The sequence below is a fragment of the Nyctereutes procyonoides genome, unplaced genomic scaffold (assembly GCF_905146905.1).
Source record: "Nyctereutes procyonoides isolate TBG_1078 unplaced genomic scaffold, NYPRO_anot_genome, whole genome shotgun sequence".
Classification (NCBI taxonomy): domain Eukaryota; kingdom Metazoa; phylum Chordata; class Mammalia; order Carnivora; family Canidae; genus Nyctereutes; species Nyctereutes procyonoides.
In genome coordinates this window covers 623,113-641,965 of record NW_026575043.1, presented here as the reverse complement: position 1 = coordinate 641,965, position 18,853 = coordinate 623,113, and the positions used below count along the sequence as shown (strand labels likewise).

Here is an 18,853-nt window from a genome sequence, read left to right as displayed (position 1 = left end):
CAATGCATCTATCAAAGTTGACTGACAAAACAGTGTTCCTTTGAAATGGATTTGCCAGAAGGAAGCTCAGCAATAAAATGTCTGTAAAGACTGAGAGTTCAGAACCATTGATGGTACAAGTTCAGAGGGGCCTAGGAGATGACCTGGTACAACATTCTCTATTTTGAATGTGACCTATAAAAATGATAACTTTACAAATGACAGTTACATATACAAATACAGAATACTGAAACAAAAGTATCATAAAACAGTACTCTTATTATTAATGAATTCTGATATTTTCTGTTCTAAATGCTTCCAATTCATTTTTTGGAAAACCTACTGATGGATAATGACAACTGCTTCGATCTGTGTTGCCAAATATCCTCCAAAAACCATGTGGAACAAGAAAAACAAAACTACACAAAAACTATGTCTTCAAACTACCAGAAGACAGAAAATGCCTAAACTTTAAATTACCTAGAATACAAAGTGAGAAAACACCAGAATCCCACCCTCCCCGCCCCCATGGCAAGGCTCTGTGGTGAGAAATGGGCAGTCTGAGAAAGTCCTAGAAAAGAGAAGAGGGGAGCTAGTAGTGGCCCTAAAAGTTACTCTAAAATCACCATCAGAAAGAGGGAGTCTATCCTATGTGTGAAGATTGGGGAAAATATACCGGGTATGAGAACACAGCAAGGGGTTTAAGAGAGTATGTAACTCAGGGTGGCAGTCTTCAAAAGACATACTTTGAAAGGGAGAGGAGTAAAGAAAAAACAGTTTTTGGTAAATTTGTAGTGAAAGGGATAAAGAGTGAAAGAGGAAACTTTTAAGATTCCTGCAAGATATATATATATACACACAAAGAAATCTCAAAACCAGTAATCACACAGTCTGCATAAAAACATCTACTAAAGAAACTGGATTTTGTTACACTGACAGAAGGAACCACTGAATAAAGAATCTAGTACACACCCTAAGTTTATGAACAGGGGAAAATGTGAAAAAAATATAGGAAAAGGTACTACATGGAAACAAAAAATCAGAACCAACACACCTCAGGTAATACAAATCAACTAGCCCACTCCCCCAAAAATCCTTGAAGAAAAAGAAAAATGAAACAAATACTGCAAAGTAAACTGAACATCTCAAACAAGCATCAGAGATATGAAAAACACCTTGAATCAGAAACTCAAGGGGCATCCCGCGTGGCTCAACGGTTTAGCGCTGCCTTCAGTCCAGGGTGTGATCCTGGAGACCTGGGATCGAGTCCCACGTCGGGCTCCCTGCATGGAGCCTGCTTCTCCCTCTGCCTGTGTCTCTGCCTCTCTCTCTCTGTCTCTCATGAATAAATAAATAAAATCTTTTAAAAAATAAAAAAAAGAAACTCAAAAATTAAAAACAAAGATAGATCAAAAAACTAGGAGGAAATGAAAAGAGAGCTGATTGAACCTGGAAGGAAATGGAAGAAAGTTACCTGAAAAACAAACACTACATCGAAAGATACCTAGGGTAGAAAATCCTAAATGTAAAAAATAAAAGGAGCACTGAGGCAGGAAAGGCAGGAAAACAAAGAGAATGAAAGCGAAAGGAAAGAAGAAGAAAGTGGAAGATATTAGAGGAGTGATTGAAATGGAAGCTGGGCCAATGAAGTCCCTGAAAAATAAAACAACAAAATAAAATTAATATTGAAAGTCCTAATCCAAGAAAACTTTACATGTTTTTTTTCCCAAAGATTTCATTTATTTATTCATGAGAGACACACAGAGAGAGGCAGAGACATAAGCAGAGGGAGAAGCAGGCTCCCTGTAGGAAGTCTGACGCAGGCCCTGGGTGGCGCAGCGGTTTGGCGCTTGCCTTTGGCCCAGGGCGCGATCCTGGAGACCCGGGATCGAATCCCACATCGGGCTCCCGGTGCATGGAGCCTGCTTCTCCCTCTGCCTATGTCTCTGCCTCTCTCTCTCTCTCTGTGACTATCATAAATAAAAAAAAAAAAAAAGGAAGTCTGACGCAGGGCTCAATCCCAGGACCCTGGGATCACACCTTGAACCAGAGGCAGACAATCACTGAGCCACCCAGGCATCCCAAACTTTACATTGTTAAACACTGAAAGGGCAGCCTTGGTGGCCCAGCAGTTTGGCGCCACCTCCAGCCGGAGGTGTGATCCTGGAGACCCGGAATCGAGTCCCGTGTCGGGCTCCCTGCACGGAGCCTGACTCTCTCTCTGTCATGAATGAATGAATGAATGAATGAATGAATGAATAAATAAATAAAATTTTAAAAAGAAAACAAAAACAAAACACTGAAAACAAGACCTAAATGTACAAAGGGCTCACTGGATACCTTGGAAGATTGTCCTGGAACAGGAAACTAGAGATGTGTGCTAGTCAATATATTTGGCTTCAAAGATAAAGAAAAATGTCCTCTAGGCCTCCAGGGGAAAACATTAAAGAACTTAAAAGGGCTAAATAATTAGACTGATATTAGCTTTCTCAAAAACACCACACAAAATGAAACTATAGTGGAATATTTTTTAAAAATTCAATGAAGAAAAGTGCGACCCATGGGGCACCTGGGTAGCTCAGTCTGTTAAGCGTCTGACTCTTCATCTCAGCTCAGGTCTTGGTCTTAGGGTCATGAGTTCAAGCCCCACACTGGGCTCCATGCTTGGCATGAAGCCGACTTAAAAAAATTTTTTTATGAAGTGTGACCAAAGAATTTAATATTCAGCTCAGCTGTCCTTCAAGTATCAAGATTACAAAAATAGTTTGAGATCTAGAAGAACTTAGGGATTTCTAAATCCATGAGTCTTTCTGGAGGAGACACCTGGAAACAGGCTTTATTCAACCATATGACTTGGAAAACTCAAAATTATCAATAATATTTTAATATATTTTATTGTAGGCCTAAAATTAAAATAGAAGCAGCAACAAGGATAGAAGATAAATATGTAAACATCATTTATTGTGACAAGTAGAATTAATACAACTTCAAAATGGGAAAAAGGAGGAGCACCCGGCTGGCTCAGAAGAGCATGAGACTCTTAATTAATCTTGGGGTAGTGAGTTGGAGCCCCATGTTAGGTGTATAGATTTTTAGAAAAAAATAAGTAAACTTAAAAAAAAATGGGAGAAAAGAGAAGCTCACTGATTGTAGGTGAAGGAAACAAAACTGACAAGTCAATGTAAAAGCTGGATATGAAAATAGGTGACTAAGGGCATTAAAAATATTATAAATACAAATGTTACCATTGTAATAAAACTACATTTTCTTCTAAATATGAAGAATATTTCTAAAGTAAAAGAGCAAAATATACACAAGAAATAAATATAGCCAACACAACAGTCAATATTAAAAAATTTTAAAAAATAAATTGATGGTACCAAAGATATCAAATCATATCAATAAATAGAAGTGAAACCTAACTTACCTGATAAAAGAAAGATTGGGGGGGGGCATCTGGATGGCTCAGTCAGTTAAGTGTCTGATTTGGGCTCAGGTTATGATCTCAGGGTCCTGGGATCGAGCTCCACATTAAGCTCTCTGCTCAGTGAAGAGTCTGCTTCTCCCACTGTCCCTCCCCCTGCTCATGCTCATGCTCTCTCTTTCAAATAAATAAAATCTATAAAAAAAAGAAAGATTTTTCATTCAAGCTACAAATTAAGACCTGATTATACATGTACCCTATGCACTGAATGTTGCCAAGATAAATTCAAAACGATGTAAATAAATGCAGAAATATACAATGTTCATATGTTAGACTACTCAGTACTCTTAGGATGTCAATTCTCCCCAATTTTTTTTTTTATAGATCCAATGCAATGCAAAGTAAAATCCCAGATGTTTTGGAAGAAATTGACAAGCTGTTTCCAAAACTCATATGGAAATGGAAATGACCTACAATTGCCAAGACAACTTTGAAAAGGTTGGAGGACTAATGCAACTGATTTCAAGAATTACTATAAAGATATTAGTAATCAAGAGAGAATGGTATTAGTGTAAAGGTAAACAAATAGATCATTTGAACAGAATAGGAAGTCCAGAAATAGACTCGCATGAATATGAACAACGTTTCAGCAATCATTTGAAGGCAAATCAGTGGAGGAAAAAACTAAAAATTACGAAGCACCTAAAAGAATTACAATTTTTGGGATCCCTGGGTGGTGCAGCGGTTTGGCGCCTGCCTTTGGCCGGGGGCGCGATCCTGGAGACCTGGGATCGAATCCCACGTCGGGCTCCTGGTGCGTGGAGCCTGCTTCTCCCTCTGCCTGTGTCTCTGCCTCTCTCTCTCTGTGTGTGACTATCATAATTAAATAAAAAATTAAAAAAAAAAGAATTACATTTTTTTTGTGTGTGTGTGACTTTGGGTTAGGCAAAGATTTCTTAGTCATATCACCAACATGACCCGTCTTAAAAAAAAAGATAAATTGTACTTCATGAACATTTAAAAATTCTGCTCTTCAAAACACAGTATTAGAGTGAAGATAGCCCATAAACTGGAAGAAATAGTCATACATCATTGCACTGATAAAGGACTGGTATCCAGAATATATAAGTTTAGAAAACAAACAGCCCAAGGAAAAAAATGGGCAAAATCTTGAACAGATACTTCAGAAAAGGCTTTATAGGAATGACCGATAATCCCATGAAAAGATGCTCAATCATTAGTCCTTAGAATTACAAATTAAAATTACAATAAGGTACATATCTATTAGGTTGTCTAAAATCAAAGACTGACCTTACCAAGCATTAGCAAGAATGTGTAGTTAAGGAAAGCCCATAGAATGTTGGTAGGAATGTGAAAGAGAATAAATATTAGAAAACAATTTGAGTTTCTTTAAAAGTTAAAAATATTCTTAGCAAGTAATTTCAACCATCCCACTCCTAGGTATTTACTGAAGAGAAACGAAAACATGTCTATACAAAGACTTGTTTATACACAAATGTTCATACTTCAAAACTTCATTTTTAAGAGCTCTCAAATGGGAATAACCCAAATGTCTATCAACAGGTAAATAAATGTACAAAAAAAAATAAATAAATAAAAAATAAAAAAATAAAAAAAAAACAGGTAAATGTACAAACTGTGGTGTATCCATACAATGGAATACTCAACAGTATAAAGAAAGGATTGTTGATATATGCAACAACACAGATGAATCTCAAAATAAATATGCTGAATAAGAGAAGCTGGACCAAAACAGTTAATGTACTGTTTTATACATTCATATCCAATTCTAAAAAATGCAAACTAAATTTATAGCAACAGAAAGCTGAGCAGAGTTTGCTTGGAGATGAGGGCAGGATGCAGGGAAGGGAGGGAGGGAGGAATTATCAAGGCACACATGTTAACTTTTTTGGGTGATAAATATGTTCATTATATTGATTGTGGTAATTGTTTCACAGATGTGCACATGTTAAAAGTTATGTTCAACTGTACATTTCTGCAGTTTACTATACATCAATTTTCCTCAGTAAAGCTGTTTATTTTTTTTAAGATTTTGTTTATTTGGGAAATACTGCACAAGTGGGAGGACAGGCAGAAGAAGAAGCAGGCTCCCTACTGAGCAGGAAGCCAGACCCAGGACCATGAAATGATGACCTCAGCCAAAGGCAGACCCTTAAACAACTGAGCCACCCAGGCGCTCCAGTAAAGCTGTTTAAAAAATACTATAACTGATTATATTGCAGATTCGAGGTAAATAAATTTAAAAATCTAGATGAAATGGATAGTTTTCTAGGCAAAGTAATACATTACTAAAATTGATTCTCATTATAAATAGCCTAAATAGACCATTTTTTTGTAGAAGAAACAGAACAAGTTACCAAAGAACTATCACATAGGAAAAGTACTCAGATGGTTTTACATTAGAATTCAAGCTTCAAAGACCAGCTAATTCCAGTGCTCTATAAATTGTCCTAGAGTATTAAAAATGAACAAAAAAGGAATTGCTTTTATGATGCAATTAAAATGTTGAAACCTAAACCTGGAAAATGTAGTACAAAAAAAATAAATTACAGGCCAATTTCATATAAACATTGAAGAATAAAGTACTAAATAAAATATTAGAAGTCACACATATTAAGAATACATCATGACTAAGTAGGATTTACTGCAAGAATGCAAGATTGATTCAATATTAGAAAATCCTTTCACATAACAAAAGATAATAATAAAGAAAAAATAATGTGATTTATATAATTTCTAAAAGGCCTTTTGCAGAATGCAGTCTTCTTTTTTTTTATTAAAGATTTTATTTATTTGAGAGCGAGGGAGCAAGAAGAGAGCATGAGGAGGGGGTGGGGGCAGAGGGAGAAGGGTAGAGAGGCAGAGGTAGAGGGAGAAGCAGACTCCCTGCTGAGCAGGAAGCCCAACAAAGGGCTTGATCCCAGGACCCCGAGATCATGACCTAAGCCAAAGGCATATGGTTGGCAGACTGAGCCACCCAGGCACCCTGAATGCAGTCCATCTTCTAAAATGACTGGAATAGAGGACACCTGGGTGTTTCCGTGGTTGAGTGTCTGCCCGTGGCCCAGGGCGTAATCCTGGAAGAGTCCAACATCTGGCTCCTTGCACGGAGCCTGCTTCTCCCTGGGCCCGCATCTCTGCCTCTCCCTGTGTTTCTCATAAATAAATAAATAAAATCTTAAGAAAAAATGAAATGACTGTAATACTTATTTTTTGAGAGGGAGAGAGAGCACTTGTTGAGGGGGGGCAGAGGGATGAGAATCTTATTTTAAAAGATTTTATTTAGGGCATCCCTGGGTGGCTCAGTGGTTTGGCGCCTGCCTTTGGCCCAGGGCGCGATCCTGGAGTCCCAGGATCGAGCCCCGCGTTGGGCTTCCAGCAAGGAGCCTGCTTCTCCCTCTGCCTGTGTCTCTGCCTCTCTCTCTCTCTGTCTCTCTCATGAATAAATAAGTAAATAAATAATCTTTGAAAAAAAATAAAAGATTTTATTTGAGAGAAAGCACAAGTAGGGTGAGGGACAGAGGTAGAAGCAGACTGCCCCCTGAGCAGGTAGCCCATTGTGGGGCTCAAACCTGGGACTCTGGGATCAAGACCTGAGCCAAAGGCAGATGCCCAACAGACTGAGCTACCCAAGGGCCTCGAAGGAGAATCGTAAACATGCTCCACAACCAGCAGAGAGCCCAACATAGGGCTCAATCTCATGACCCTGAGATTATGACCTGAACTGAAATCAAGAGTCAGATGCTTGGGACGCCTGGGTAGCTCAGTGGTTGAGCCTCTGCCTTTGGCCCAGGGTGTGATCCTGGGTCAGGCGATCGAGTCCTGCATCAGGCTCCCTGCGAGGAGCCTGCTTCTTTCTCTGCCTATGTCTCTGTCTCTTTCTCTGTGGGTCTCTCATGAATAAATAAAATCTTTAAAAAAAAAAAAAAGTTGGATGCTTTACTGGCTGAGCCACCCAAATGCCCTCTGTAGTATCTATTCAAAAAAATTTAGGAATGCGCAGCAAATACACTCAGAGTTCTAAAATAATCACTGCAAAGTTTTAAAATCTATGTTTCCTATATTTAGTGATTAATTATATAAGCCTCATTCTCTCTCACAGAGATTAGGCCATATTAACAACTTGCTGAAGAGCTTCTAAAGATGCTTTCCTCTTTTGGCCTGTTTTACAAATGAAAAAGGATAATAAGTTAAAGTATTAGCCTTCACAACGTTATATTATGCATTATTTGTAAGGGAAAGTATTTCCATCATTATCTTTCAATAAGTTGTCTGTGAATTATCTTTCACTATCTTTTTTTTTTTTTTTAGAGTTTTATTTATTTATTCATAGAGACACAAAGAGAGAGGAGACATAGGCGGAGGGAGAAGCAGGCTTTATGCAGGAGCCCAATGTGGGACTTGATCCTGGATCCTGGGATCACACCCTGAGCCAAAGGAAGACACTCAACTGCTGAGCCACCCAGGCATCCCTATCTTTCACTATCTTAAACAATCAAACCCAAGGTAGAATATACATATTCTCTAAGGGACACTGACATGGTCTTATGCTGGAGAACACAGAAGCAATCTCAAATTTAGGAAAGTGTCCAACTTTATAAATGTAATTTTTGTGTCCTGGGGTACAGACATAAGCCTATTTAGCTCATAAAAAAAATAAAATATAACAGTAGACAATATCTACTGTTGTTGAATGAATTAAAATATGAGATTACAGCAGGCCTGGCAGAAACATGTACACACAGTCATCAAGAAGACAGTAACACAGATCCTGGGATGCAGATGAGCACCTTATTTCAAAAGTTCTGGTTGCTTACATCTATAGATTCCTCTAGAATGCAAAAAAGAATGGCTGACATTTTCTTTTCTTGACCTGAGACATTCATTGAATGTTTTTACTGGCTAAATTGGGCAATTAAGAATACCCATTCCCCATACAACTTGCCTTTTTACATTAATTTAATTTTCCAATAATGTGGAGATTCTGTTGTTGAGACTTGGTCTCTGTCCATGCAACATCCCATGATCCTCTCATTTATAAGAACTTCTGGGGTATGGATTCACTGATGTTAACCAAGGTCCAACCACTGTTTGAAGACTTCCATACTCTTCACACTGTCTGGGTTTCCTTGTAGTGTGAATTCTTCAATGATGAATAAAGCTGATGGTTCCATGCAAAACATTTCCACATTCATCACATTTATATGATTTTTCTCCTGCATAGACTCTCTGGTGCACAGTTGGTCCTGACTTGTGGGTGAAGGCATTCCTGTTTCCTCCATGTAAGGTTCTATAAGGTTTCGGTGCTGTATGAAGGCCTCCTCACAGTCATCACATCTATGCAGTCTCTCCTTTATGTGGATTCTCTGATGTAAAGTAAGTCCACTATAGCTGAAAGCTTTCCCACATTTCCTACACTGAGCATTTTTCCTTGTGATGTATCTCCTGGTGGGAAAAGAGGGACCCGCCATAAACAAAAGCCTTTCCAAACTTGTTCTCCAAGAGATTCTCTTTGTCATTTGGACTCCCTGATGTCGAGTAAGGACTCACCAGTTACTAAATCTTTTACTACACTTACTGCATAGGTGTTGCAGTTCTACAGAGATAGAACTACCACATGATTTAGCATCTTCATAATTTTTTTGTTGGAGACAAGTCCTTATTTTCATTCTCAGTAACACCATCTAAAAAAAAAAAATGCAGACAGTTCAAATGTTGGTTATCTCTTCTCCTGAGATAATAAGACTTAAGATGAAGAGCAGTGATAAAATAAAACCCAGTTTTACCTAAAGTGCATCCCTTTTCTATGTATCCAAACTGTCATCTCAATTTGGCAAAGTGCTGAAAAAGGCATGTGAGGTTCCAGTTTTAGTGAGAAGAGACAACTGGGCAGAAAGTTTGGAGGATTTTCTTATAAAATGTGACAAAGAACCAGGTAGGTATAATAAAAAAAGTTAAGAGATCAGCTTGAAACCAGAGATGAAAAATGAAGTTATTATGCAATCAAGAGAAATTTTGTTAGTGTGAGTTAAAAGGACCATTTATACCAAGTGAGATGTACTTAGGCCACTATTATAGAAAAACAAAATGCTCTACAAATATTTATTGAGTGAACCAATTAACAGTGAGATATGATAAAAGTTAACTCAAAGCAATAGCTAGAACAGTTTCAAAAAACGTAGTATTTTTTAAAAGATCTGTTTCTTTATTTCAGAGAGCTCATACAAGCATAAGGGGCAAAGGAAGAGGGAATATTAAATGGACTCGGCACTAAATGGGGGTGCTGATGTGGGGCTGGATCTCACAATCCTGAGATCATGACCTGAGCCGAAATCATGAGTCAGTCACTTAATCAGCTGCACCACCAACGCACCCCAAAATACATACTGTTTTGAAAGGGAAAAATTTAAGTGGGGAAAATAACTTTTCCAGCAATGTTCAGGACTAAATCATAGGAAGAAAGCCGCACTTTGAAGTTCAAGGAGTTGAATAGGTCAAAACAAACTAAACAAAACCCCTCACAAATATGGCTTGGAGTTTCTACCTCAAGAATTGGGCAGATAATGAGGAGATGGGTAGAGGCCAAGTTTTCTTTTCTTTTTTTTTTTTTTTGAGGCCAAGTTTTCAAGGGAAAGGGCATTACTAATGAGAATTCTAAGAAACTTTCTTCAAGGATCTCTTCTTTCTCTGAAGACACTGCTTTCCATTTCAAAAGGCAATAATGTTCAAAGTCAAACTAAGACAAGGTCTTAATAGGCTGCACTTGACACTTTGGATTCCAAAGTACTATTTCTGCCACAAGCATATCTTGTTTTATCCTTTAGCCTAGACCCTAAAGGAAATGGGATGAAGCTGGTCTTGCAAAACTGAATTTGAAGATAAACTTTCAGTAAAATTGCCCAAACCACCACCATCCAATTTCAAAAATTTCCAGAGATGCACACGAATACCAAGGGGGAATTAAAGTCCATGAGGTAGGTGCTGGGTTTGGCTCAAAGACAGGTAGTGGATCCTAGAGTTCAGTTTTACCGTTTTCTGTACTATTCCAGAAGACTTTCACTTGTCAAGCCATAACATAAGTGATTATCCTAACCCTTCCCACCTGATGGCTCTTCCTCCAAGCTGTCTCCAACTTCTCCAGCATCAGCGATGTCTCTTCTCCACATTCTGGATATTATCCCTTCCTGAGTCTGCAGCTCCCCAGTAGGTGTCAGGATCTGCTTCAGCACTTGCTCCTTGGTCTGTTTCTGATCTCAGCAACTGTAGGCAAAGCTCTGAGACTTCTGACAGCCCTTGGAGCCCAGGTAGCTGCCTCTTGGTAGTAGCAACTTCAAGTCTGAAGGGATGTCCATGATTTCTCTGCCAGCACGATCCCAGGCATAGCCCTCTCCCTCTGCCATCAGTCACTAGTAGGGACCTTTGCACAGGAGGACCGCCATTCTGAGAGGAGAGCGCTCAGAAGATTCACTCCAGCCTCGAGTTCACACTGGTTCTTCAGAAGTATTTCCTTGTAGTTAGTAACAAACAACTACAAGGAACAAAGTAACACTGTTAACAGAAACTCTCAATTTTAAGTTCTTTTCCTCAAGAGCTCACTTAGGAGACAAGGCACTGAAGGAAAAAGGAACTGTCAGGAAGCGAAATAAATTAGGAGAGTGGGAGTGACTTTGCAAATTATTAGCTAGCACCAACACTAAGTACTAAAATCTTACTTCCTAAATGTTAATAAAGCTTGAAAGACCATGACCCTCTTCTCCTGGGTTCTCCCTTTTAGAGAATCCCAAATAAACAGTAAAGAAAACAACATCAGAAATGAAATAACAGCTAATATTTAAAAGTGACTACAAATTTACTCATTTAAGTAGATAATATCATAATCCCACAGACAGTTGAGACACCATGGTAGAGATTGAATCACTCAATACAGCACACAACCATCCTAATCCTTTCTCGCACTCCAGCGTCACCTATACTCTAGGGAGAGTCATGAGGCGGATCATCTCCCGACCAACCCAATTTTGCTTTCACAAGAGCCGGGCCCCAGACTTTCCTCCTCCTAACAACCCAGGTATCCTAATACACCTCACAACTCGGAAGCCATCCTTGACCCTCCCATGCAGCTCTCCATTGTCGGACACACTCCCACCCCAGCGTGCCTCCTCTCCTCCTGCACTGCCGTGGATCTCCCCTAGGAACCTGGAGGCTTCCTCCTCTCGGTGATTGCCTTGGCTGTCCCCGCCCTGCCAAACATCCCTGCGGCAAGGGCAGATGAGGGGGCCCACCCTCCCAGGACAAACGTCGCTAACCCGGGCTATACTGAGATAACGAGCAGGGGCGGAGACAGGGCGGGGAGCCCTCTCTTCGTCAGCCTGAGTGAGATGGGTCCTGAGGGAGCCGCAGCAGGCAGTTGGCCCGGGAATCCTGCAGTGGCCACAGACGACTGGTGCCCGCGGTTGGAGCGCCCACGGGAACGCAGCAGCAGCAGATGGCTGTTAAGAACCTCAGAGCGCCAAGCACTGTTCTCAGCACGGTCTACAGAACCCAGCGACTCATGTACCGGCCCAATCACGTGGCGGCTAGTACTGCCACTTTCCCTATGGAGACACTGACACAAGGATAGCCATCGGTCTGCCCGAATTCACTTAGTATGCCTGGAAAACTAGTACCTACACTGCCAGGTCCGTTAGCGGGTATGAGATGGTGAGATGCCCACTCCTAAATATTTTTCAAGTAGGCACAACTGATGCAGTAGATGAAAGTGAAATATACGTATCAAGCTTATAGAGGAATGAATAAAATCCTAACCATAAATCACAAGGGACAAATGACCCCCACTTTGAGGTCCTTCTTGGGATAGCCTGGACCAGGCCATTCCGGGTAAGATGACTGGTGGAACAAACATGCATCCCCCAAAGACCACTTTCAACTGTGTTGGCTGAAAGCTCTGGGAGCCAATGGGTTTTCAGACCCGGGAGTCAGTGGTTTCCAATATGAAAACTGCTGGCTTTCAATGATGGTCTTACCATGTGAGCTAAGGAGTTACTCAACTGACTTTACTTATTTGGCTTTGTCAAAATCAAATTACGTCTAAAGCCTACATACAACATTTTTTTATAAAATACATTCATACATATATCCTCTCTATATATACACAAAAAAACTATACATGAGTAATAAATGTGCAAGGACTCCTTACCAATTACCCCCAAAAACATTTGGAATGAGAGAGAATCCAAAGAAATTTCCAATAAAATGAACTGCTAGAGACTGTGGTATGAGAACTTTTAAGTGTGAAAGGACAAAAGTTGAGAATATTTAATTAAAGGTTATCAAATGATAATCCCTAAGAGGAATAGGACAACTTGTTGCTCAAATTCTGGGCTTGTGGTGCCAGGAGAGACACCTGAAAAAACTATTTTATATACTTATGTTTCCTTCAATCTTAGAAGTGGTGTTAGCTACAAATATAAAACCCTCATCAAGGGTAGATCCATATGGGTTATTGGATAGACCCATAATGGGACATCTAAATCTTTATCATTTGTATTAGTGAAAACTGCCAAATACCCTGAATTCTGTCAGAATGGAGGGTGATCCCTTCCTATAAACATATAGAGAGCCCTCTTTTAGTGGAATGTCTCCTGTGGACACCCTCCTTGGGTAGGCAACAAGAATTGGGGTTCATGTTAGGCTGACCAAACCTCATTCAAGATTTGGTGTGCAAAGAGGGTGGTGATATTACCTTGGGTGTTTAGACCTAGGACTCTGGGGTTTCTAACATATCTTTCAGAATAATGACAAGAGTAAGAAAGTTTCCACACAGATCATTACTAGAGACACTGATTACCACTGCAACACAGGGTTCCCTCAACTGAAGTAAACAGGAAGTGTGGGCTCTGGAATTGGGCTGCTTGGGTTCAAAGCTTGGCTCCACCACACAATAATTTTGTGACCTCAGATGGCTTTGATTTCAGTTTCCCCAGCTAAAAATAAAGCACATAGTAGTGTCTGGCCCTTGGTAAGCCATTAATGTTAGGCATTAACAAATCCTTTTCTTGACTTGCAAAGATAGCCAATAAGGGATCTGTTCAGAGCACAGGAGTACAGAGCTGCTCTTCTTGGATCTTCATGCTCTCTACAGCTGGCCTCACCACACAATAGACATTCTCAATTAAGAGCCCTACTCAATTCCATTCTGCTTCCTCATTAGCTTTATTTCCCACCTAAAATTCCAGCAACCTCTTCATACAACGGGGTTTTTTTTTTTGAGGGGGGCCCCAGCTTTCATCCCTTTGTCCCTTTCCATTAAATCCTGGACCCCGTTTGTCAGGTTACTTTTCATTTAAAGCCCCCTTTTCACTGTTTTAGTACTTTGATTCTCCCCCAATCTCTCCAAGTTTTTTTTTCTTTTTTTGTCTTAAACACTCAATATCTTGTTTACCCTGAATCAATTAGAAAAGCCAGGCAATCTCACTCATCCTTATTTCTAAGCCACCACTTCATGATTCATCATTTGAATGTTACACCAGTTCTTCAACCTGGCTGTTATGTTACTATTCTCGACTGACCTTATTTCTACCTTGGACTTGCTTCAATTTCACATTTTTCTTTTCCATCCTACCGCCTGTTATTGTTGATGATTTCAAAATCCACAAAGGTAAGCTACTCCAAAGGACCCTAATTTCTAGATGCTGTCACGGTTATAGCATGTCTACCTTTTATCCATAAAGATATACTCTGGACTTCGTCATGGGGCACTCTGTTCACCACATTCCCCAGTTTCATCTCTAACCCGTCATGTCCCCCACTTGCCCCTCAGGGCCTTCGCCTTCTGTGTTGCCAGTTTAGCTGGCATTATTCCACTCTATTTTCTCCTTATCCTGGATAGTTTGACCCCTCTGATGCCTACTTGGAAATTCCATGCCATCCCACCCTTTCTTGGTTCTGCAACTATATACAAGTGCAAGAAGCGATCAGAACAAAGCCCCCACCTTCACTTTTAAACCAGTGATGAACTGTATCCTATTGAAGGGGTACATCCTGCTGCTCTGGGTCTCTGTCTATAGCTCCTTTATGTTAGGCAGTTAAGGACATCAGAGGCAGATGGAGGATGTGTCTGCGTTGAAAGAACGTGTTAAGCAGATGAACTGCACAACCTGCAAGTAATAGCACTGCAAACAGAAAATAAGAATTGAGTTCCAGTAAATAGTAAGATTATGAGAGAGGCTCGAAGGGACTATGAAGAGTAACTTCAGTTTGGACACCGTGTCTGAAACCAGATCTGATGGCAAGGACAGATAGCATCAGCTGGTATAGAGGAAAGGCGTGCGTGGGTTCTCATCACTGAGTAGCAGAGAACTTGCAGGAGAGTGAGAGACACATGGCAGGGTGAGCTGGGGAACAGGAGCATACGGCTGAGTACACTCAGGCTCACTCGGGGCAACAAACTGATTTCTGGATGTAAAAAAATTAGGTGTCCGGCCCTGGTGGCTTCAGTGTCTCATGGGCTCAGCACCAATGCTGGTCGTAGGATAAACACCCTAAAGAGTTTTCAACTTATGATTGAGTTGTTTTTCAAATGTTCATTTGCTTTCCCCTATTGTGAACTCAGGATGTTTTCCCAGTCATGTAAATTCCAATCCCAAAAGCAAATGTGATACATAATATGCCTAAATTATAGTAGTGATACCATTATTATTTTTATAGGAAAATGTGCTCACACCTACAAGTTTAGAAGCTACATATCTATTTCTCCAGAGACTCTTCTGGTTCCAAGTCAGTGATGATATGCTTATTTTCTGTAAAGGACTGTGGATAGAGGGGCAAGAGAAAGGGGCCACTGGGAAAGGACACCAAGTACATTACAGGAGCAGGGAGGAAATGGGATAAAGACACAGGGCTGGATGCAATGGGAGATAGGAGTAGCCAAAGGATAGTTACCCTTGTCTTTCACCACCCCCTTCTGTCACTATCTTACCACTTCAAGCCCACTAACCAGCTAGAGGTGAGGGGTGGAGAGGATCCTGGAGCCACATGGGATAAGGTGGGGTGAGGAGGTAGCCCCAGAAATTGTAGTCCGCCATGGCAAGGTAGAAAGGGAAGGAAATAAGGGGAGACAGCTCAGTGAAGGTTATAGTCTCTGTAAATAGAAAGATAAACAGGGGTGCCTCAGTGTCTCACTTAAGCATCTGCCTTCAGCTTGGGTCATGATCCCAGGATTCTGGGATTGAGCCTCAGCCCCACATCAGGCTCCCTGCTCAGCGGGGAGTCTGCTTTTCCATGTCTCTCTGCCTGCCACTTGACCTGTTTGTGCTGTCAAATAAATTTAAAAATTTATTTAAAAAGAAAGTTTAAAAAAATGGTAAAAATAAAAAGACCAGGAGCCATACATGCCTCTACATGGCTGCCTATTATCCACAACAATAATCATAGGCCTTCATTAGGACATAACTATTTACTCAGTAATACAGGAGTAAAGTTAACCAGTTATCAGTTGATCTGTGTTTTCACAAGTCCCAAGGGACAAAGTCACCAATCTTTGGCTCTTTCATGTGCTCAAAAAGGTATATAGATCAAAAAATTGTAAACTAGTTCTAGAGAGCACTTATTAGGGAATTCAGAACGTGAGAACTATATAGTTGGGTAAAAAGAGAGGTTAGGAGTAAAACAGAACTCTAGCACCCTCCCTTAACTAAACATACACAGCCGTGTGCTCAGATGACCCCTGGAAGCCTTCAAATGTAGGTTAGTCTATTTTGAAAGCCTTAAGTTTGAAACAGTAGGAAGGCCATTCTGAAGCCCTAGGGGCTGGAAAGTGGTCTAGTTCCCTGTCCACTAAAGCACTGGTAGCACCTGGCTTTCTTTATGCCTCAAATCTGCATGGGTCCCTGTTTACACAGATTGTTTCTAGGCATAATCACTCCACAGGCAACCATGAAGGGAGCTGGGATTCAATGCAATGTTTCTCAGATTTACAATCAGGTGACCACAGAGCTATACAAATGAAGATTCTTGGCCCTCATTCCAGACTTAATGAAGCAGAATGTCTGTGAGTGGGATACAGGCATTTCAACAAGCTCCATGGGTGATTCCGATGCTCAGAGGAATCCCTAGAGCAACGGATAGGACCTGAAGTCAGAGACCCAGGCTTCAGGGGCTGGCCTTTCCCTTTGTGTGATGTTAGGGCTATGTCACCATCTCCATAAGCAAGGGTAGCCTTGCTTTTAAGAAGGAGAGAAATGTTGGGATGCCTGGGTGGCTCAGCAGTTGAGCATCTGCCTTTGGTTCAGGGCATGATCCCAGGGACCCAGGATTGAGTCCCACATCGGGTTCCCAACAGGGAACCTGCCCCTCCCTCTGCCTGTGTCTCTGCCTCTCTCATGAATAAATAAATCCTTAAAAAAAAAAAGGAGAAGAATTTTAATTTACAGAGATATTTTAGGAATTCATTAAGAGTGTTCTGTAAGTGCCTTTGGTTAAGAGGCTCTTTCGCCCTCCCAATCTGTCCCCAAGTTCTGTTTCCAGCTTACTGCCATCAACTGTCCAACTGAAGCTGGTCTACCTCAGGTTGGCATGGATGCTTCCAAACCATGAGCACTCTTGCCTCTGCTTACATCTCCTTTACCCTAAATGTTTCCCGTTTTGCTTTCCAAATCTGCCCATCTAACCCTCATCATCCATAGAATCCTTCTTGACCTGCTTAGGCATCAGTGATCTGTCCTCCAGAATTGGTAGCATTTACTGTGTGCCAGGTGCCACTTCAAAGATACAGGACTCATCAATCCTCCTGCCCTGCTGCCATTTGATGATCTAACCTCACACGTGAATCTTAAGAAATCCCAAACTAAATTGTAAAACTTTTGAGAAGGATAATTTGGTGTTCTGCGTCTTGTTCTCCACAGCACCTGAGAGAATGGGCAGCACACAGTGAATTCTTTGTAAAATATCTGAGGTTTCCTTTTAGCAAGTGACTGACGTTTTGCCCTAAAGGATTTGAAAGCTAGTATTTCTCTCCAGCCTCCATTGTGAGACAGTTTCCCTATAGTTGTCATACAGAAACAGATTTTTTTCCTCTGTGGATAATCTGATGTTGAATTAGAGCTGAAGTTTGCCTGAAGGATTCCCTACACTCTTTAAATTTACAGGGACCACCTCTGTTATGGATTCTCTGGTGTTTACTAAGATCTGACTTTTGCCTGAAGGCTTTGCCACATTCATCACATTGGTAGGGTTTCTCCCCAGTGTGGATTCTCTGATGCTGAATGAGGCTGGTTATTCCTCGGAAGGCATTCCCACACTCATCACACTTGTAGGGCCTCTCTCCAGTGTGGATTCTCTGATGTTCTGTGAGGACTGACCTTTGAGTAAAGGCCTTCCCGAACTTATCACATTTATAAGGTCTCTCCCCAGTGTGAATTCGCTGATGTTCTCTAAGACTTGTCCTCTGAATAAAGGCTTTTCCACATACATCACACTTGTAGGGTTTCTCCCCAGTGTGGATCCTCTGATGCTGAGCAAGGCCACTCTGACTGAAGGATTTCCCACATTCCTTACACTGATGGCACTTTTCTTTGTGGTGGATCTCCTGGTGGGAAATGAGGGATGAGTTATAAACAAAGGCCTTTCCACACTTGCTGCACGCATAGGGCTTCGCCCCAGTGTGAACTCCTTGATGTTGAGTAAGTATCGAGCGCCAACTGAAACTTTTATTACACTGAGTACAATGGTATGGTTTGTCTCTTGTGTGGATCTTGAGATGGTGAAAGAGGCCTGCTTTCTGGCTGAAGGCTTTGCCACATTAATTACAGTGATAGTGCTTCTCTCCTGTGTGAAGCCCCTGATGTTGGTTAAGAGCTGACCACTGGCCAAAGGCTTTGCCACATTCATTGCATTTGTATGGTTTCTCTCCAGTGTGTATTATTTTGTGCCGAATAAGTACAGTTCTCCCACGGAAAGTTTTTCCACATTCCTCGCATTTGTAGGGCCTGTCCCCAGTATGGACCCTCTGATGCTCTACGAGGTGCAAGTGCTGACTAAAGCCTTTCCCACATTCCTCACACTCGTGAGGTTTTTCTCCCAGATAGACCATCTGCTGTCCAGCCAAACTGACTCTGTTTTCATCACCTGTAGATTGTTCACCTTCCCTGGAGTGTCCAGAAGACTCTTCTGCTTTTGCTGCAGATTCATTAACTTTTCTGTATCGAGTGGACCAGAATACTTCACTTTCAAACCTAAACATATTCCCACATGGTTCCATTTCTTCAGAAACTTCTTGCTTTAAATTCCTGTACTCCTTTCCAGTCTCAACACCTGAAACTACAATCGATCACCAAGTCAGCTAATTTCCAGCATAAAATTATTCAGGTGAAAAATACATAAGAACCTAGAGTTTCTGTAGGACAATGAAAT

General features: G+C 40.9%; 1 protein-coding gene across 1 annotated transcript in view; it reads right to left on the bottom strand.

The window, feature by feature from the left end:
- Positions 1 to 505: 505 nt before the first annotated feature.
- The window catches only part of ZSCAN12 (zinc finger and SCAN domain containing 12), a 46,250-nt gene continuing 27,902 nt past the window's right edge, over positions 506 to 18,853 (bottom strand). Inside the window, 3 exon segments of the mRNA XM_055322583.1 lie at positions 506 to 1,632; positions 3,407 to 9,129; positions 10,548 to 18,760. Of these exon segments, the coding sequence (XP_055178558.1) occupies positions 17,493 to 18,760 (1,268 nt within the window). The 3' untranslated portion in view covers positions 506 to 1,632; positions 3,407 to 9,129; positions 10,548 to 17,492.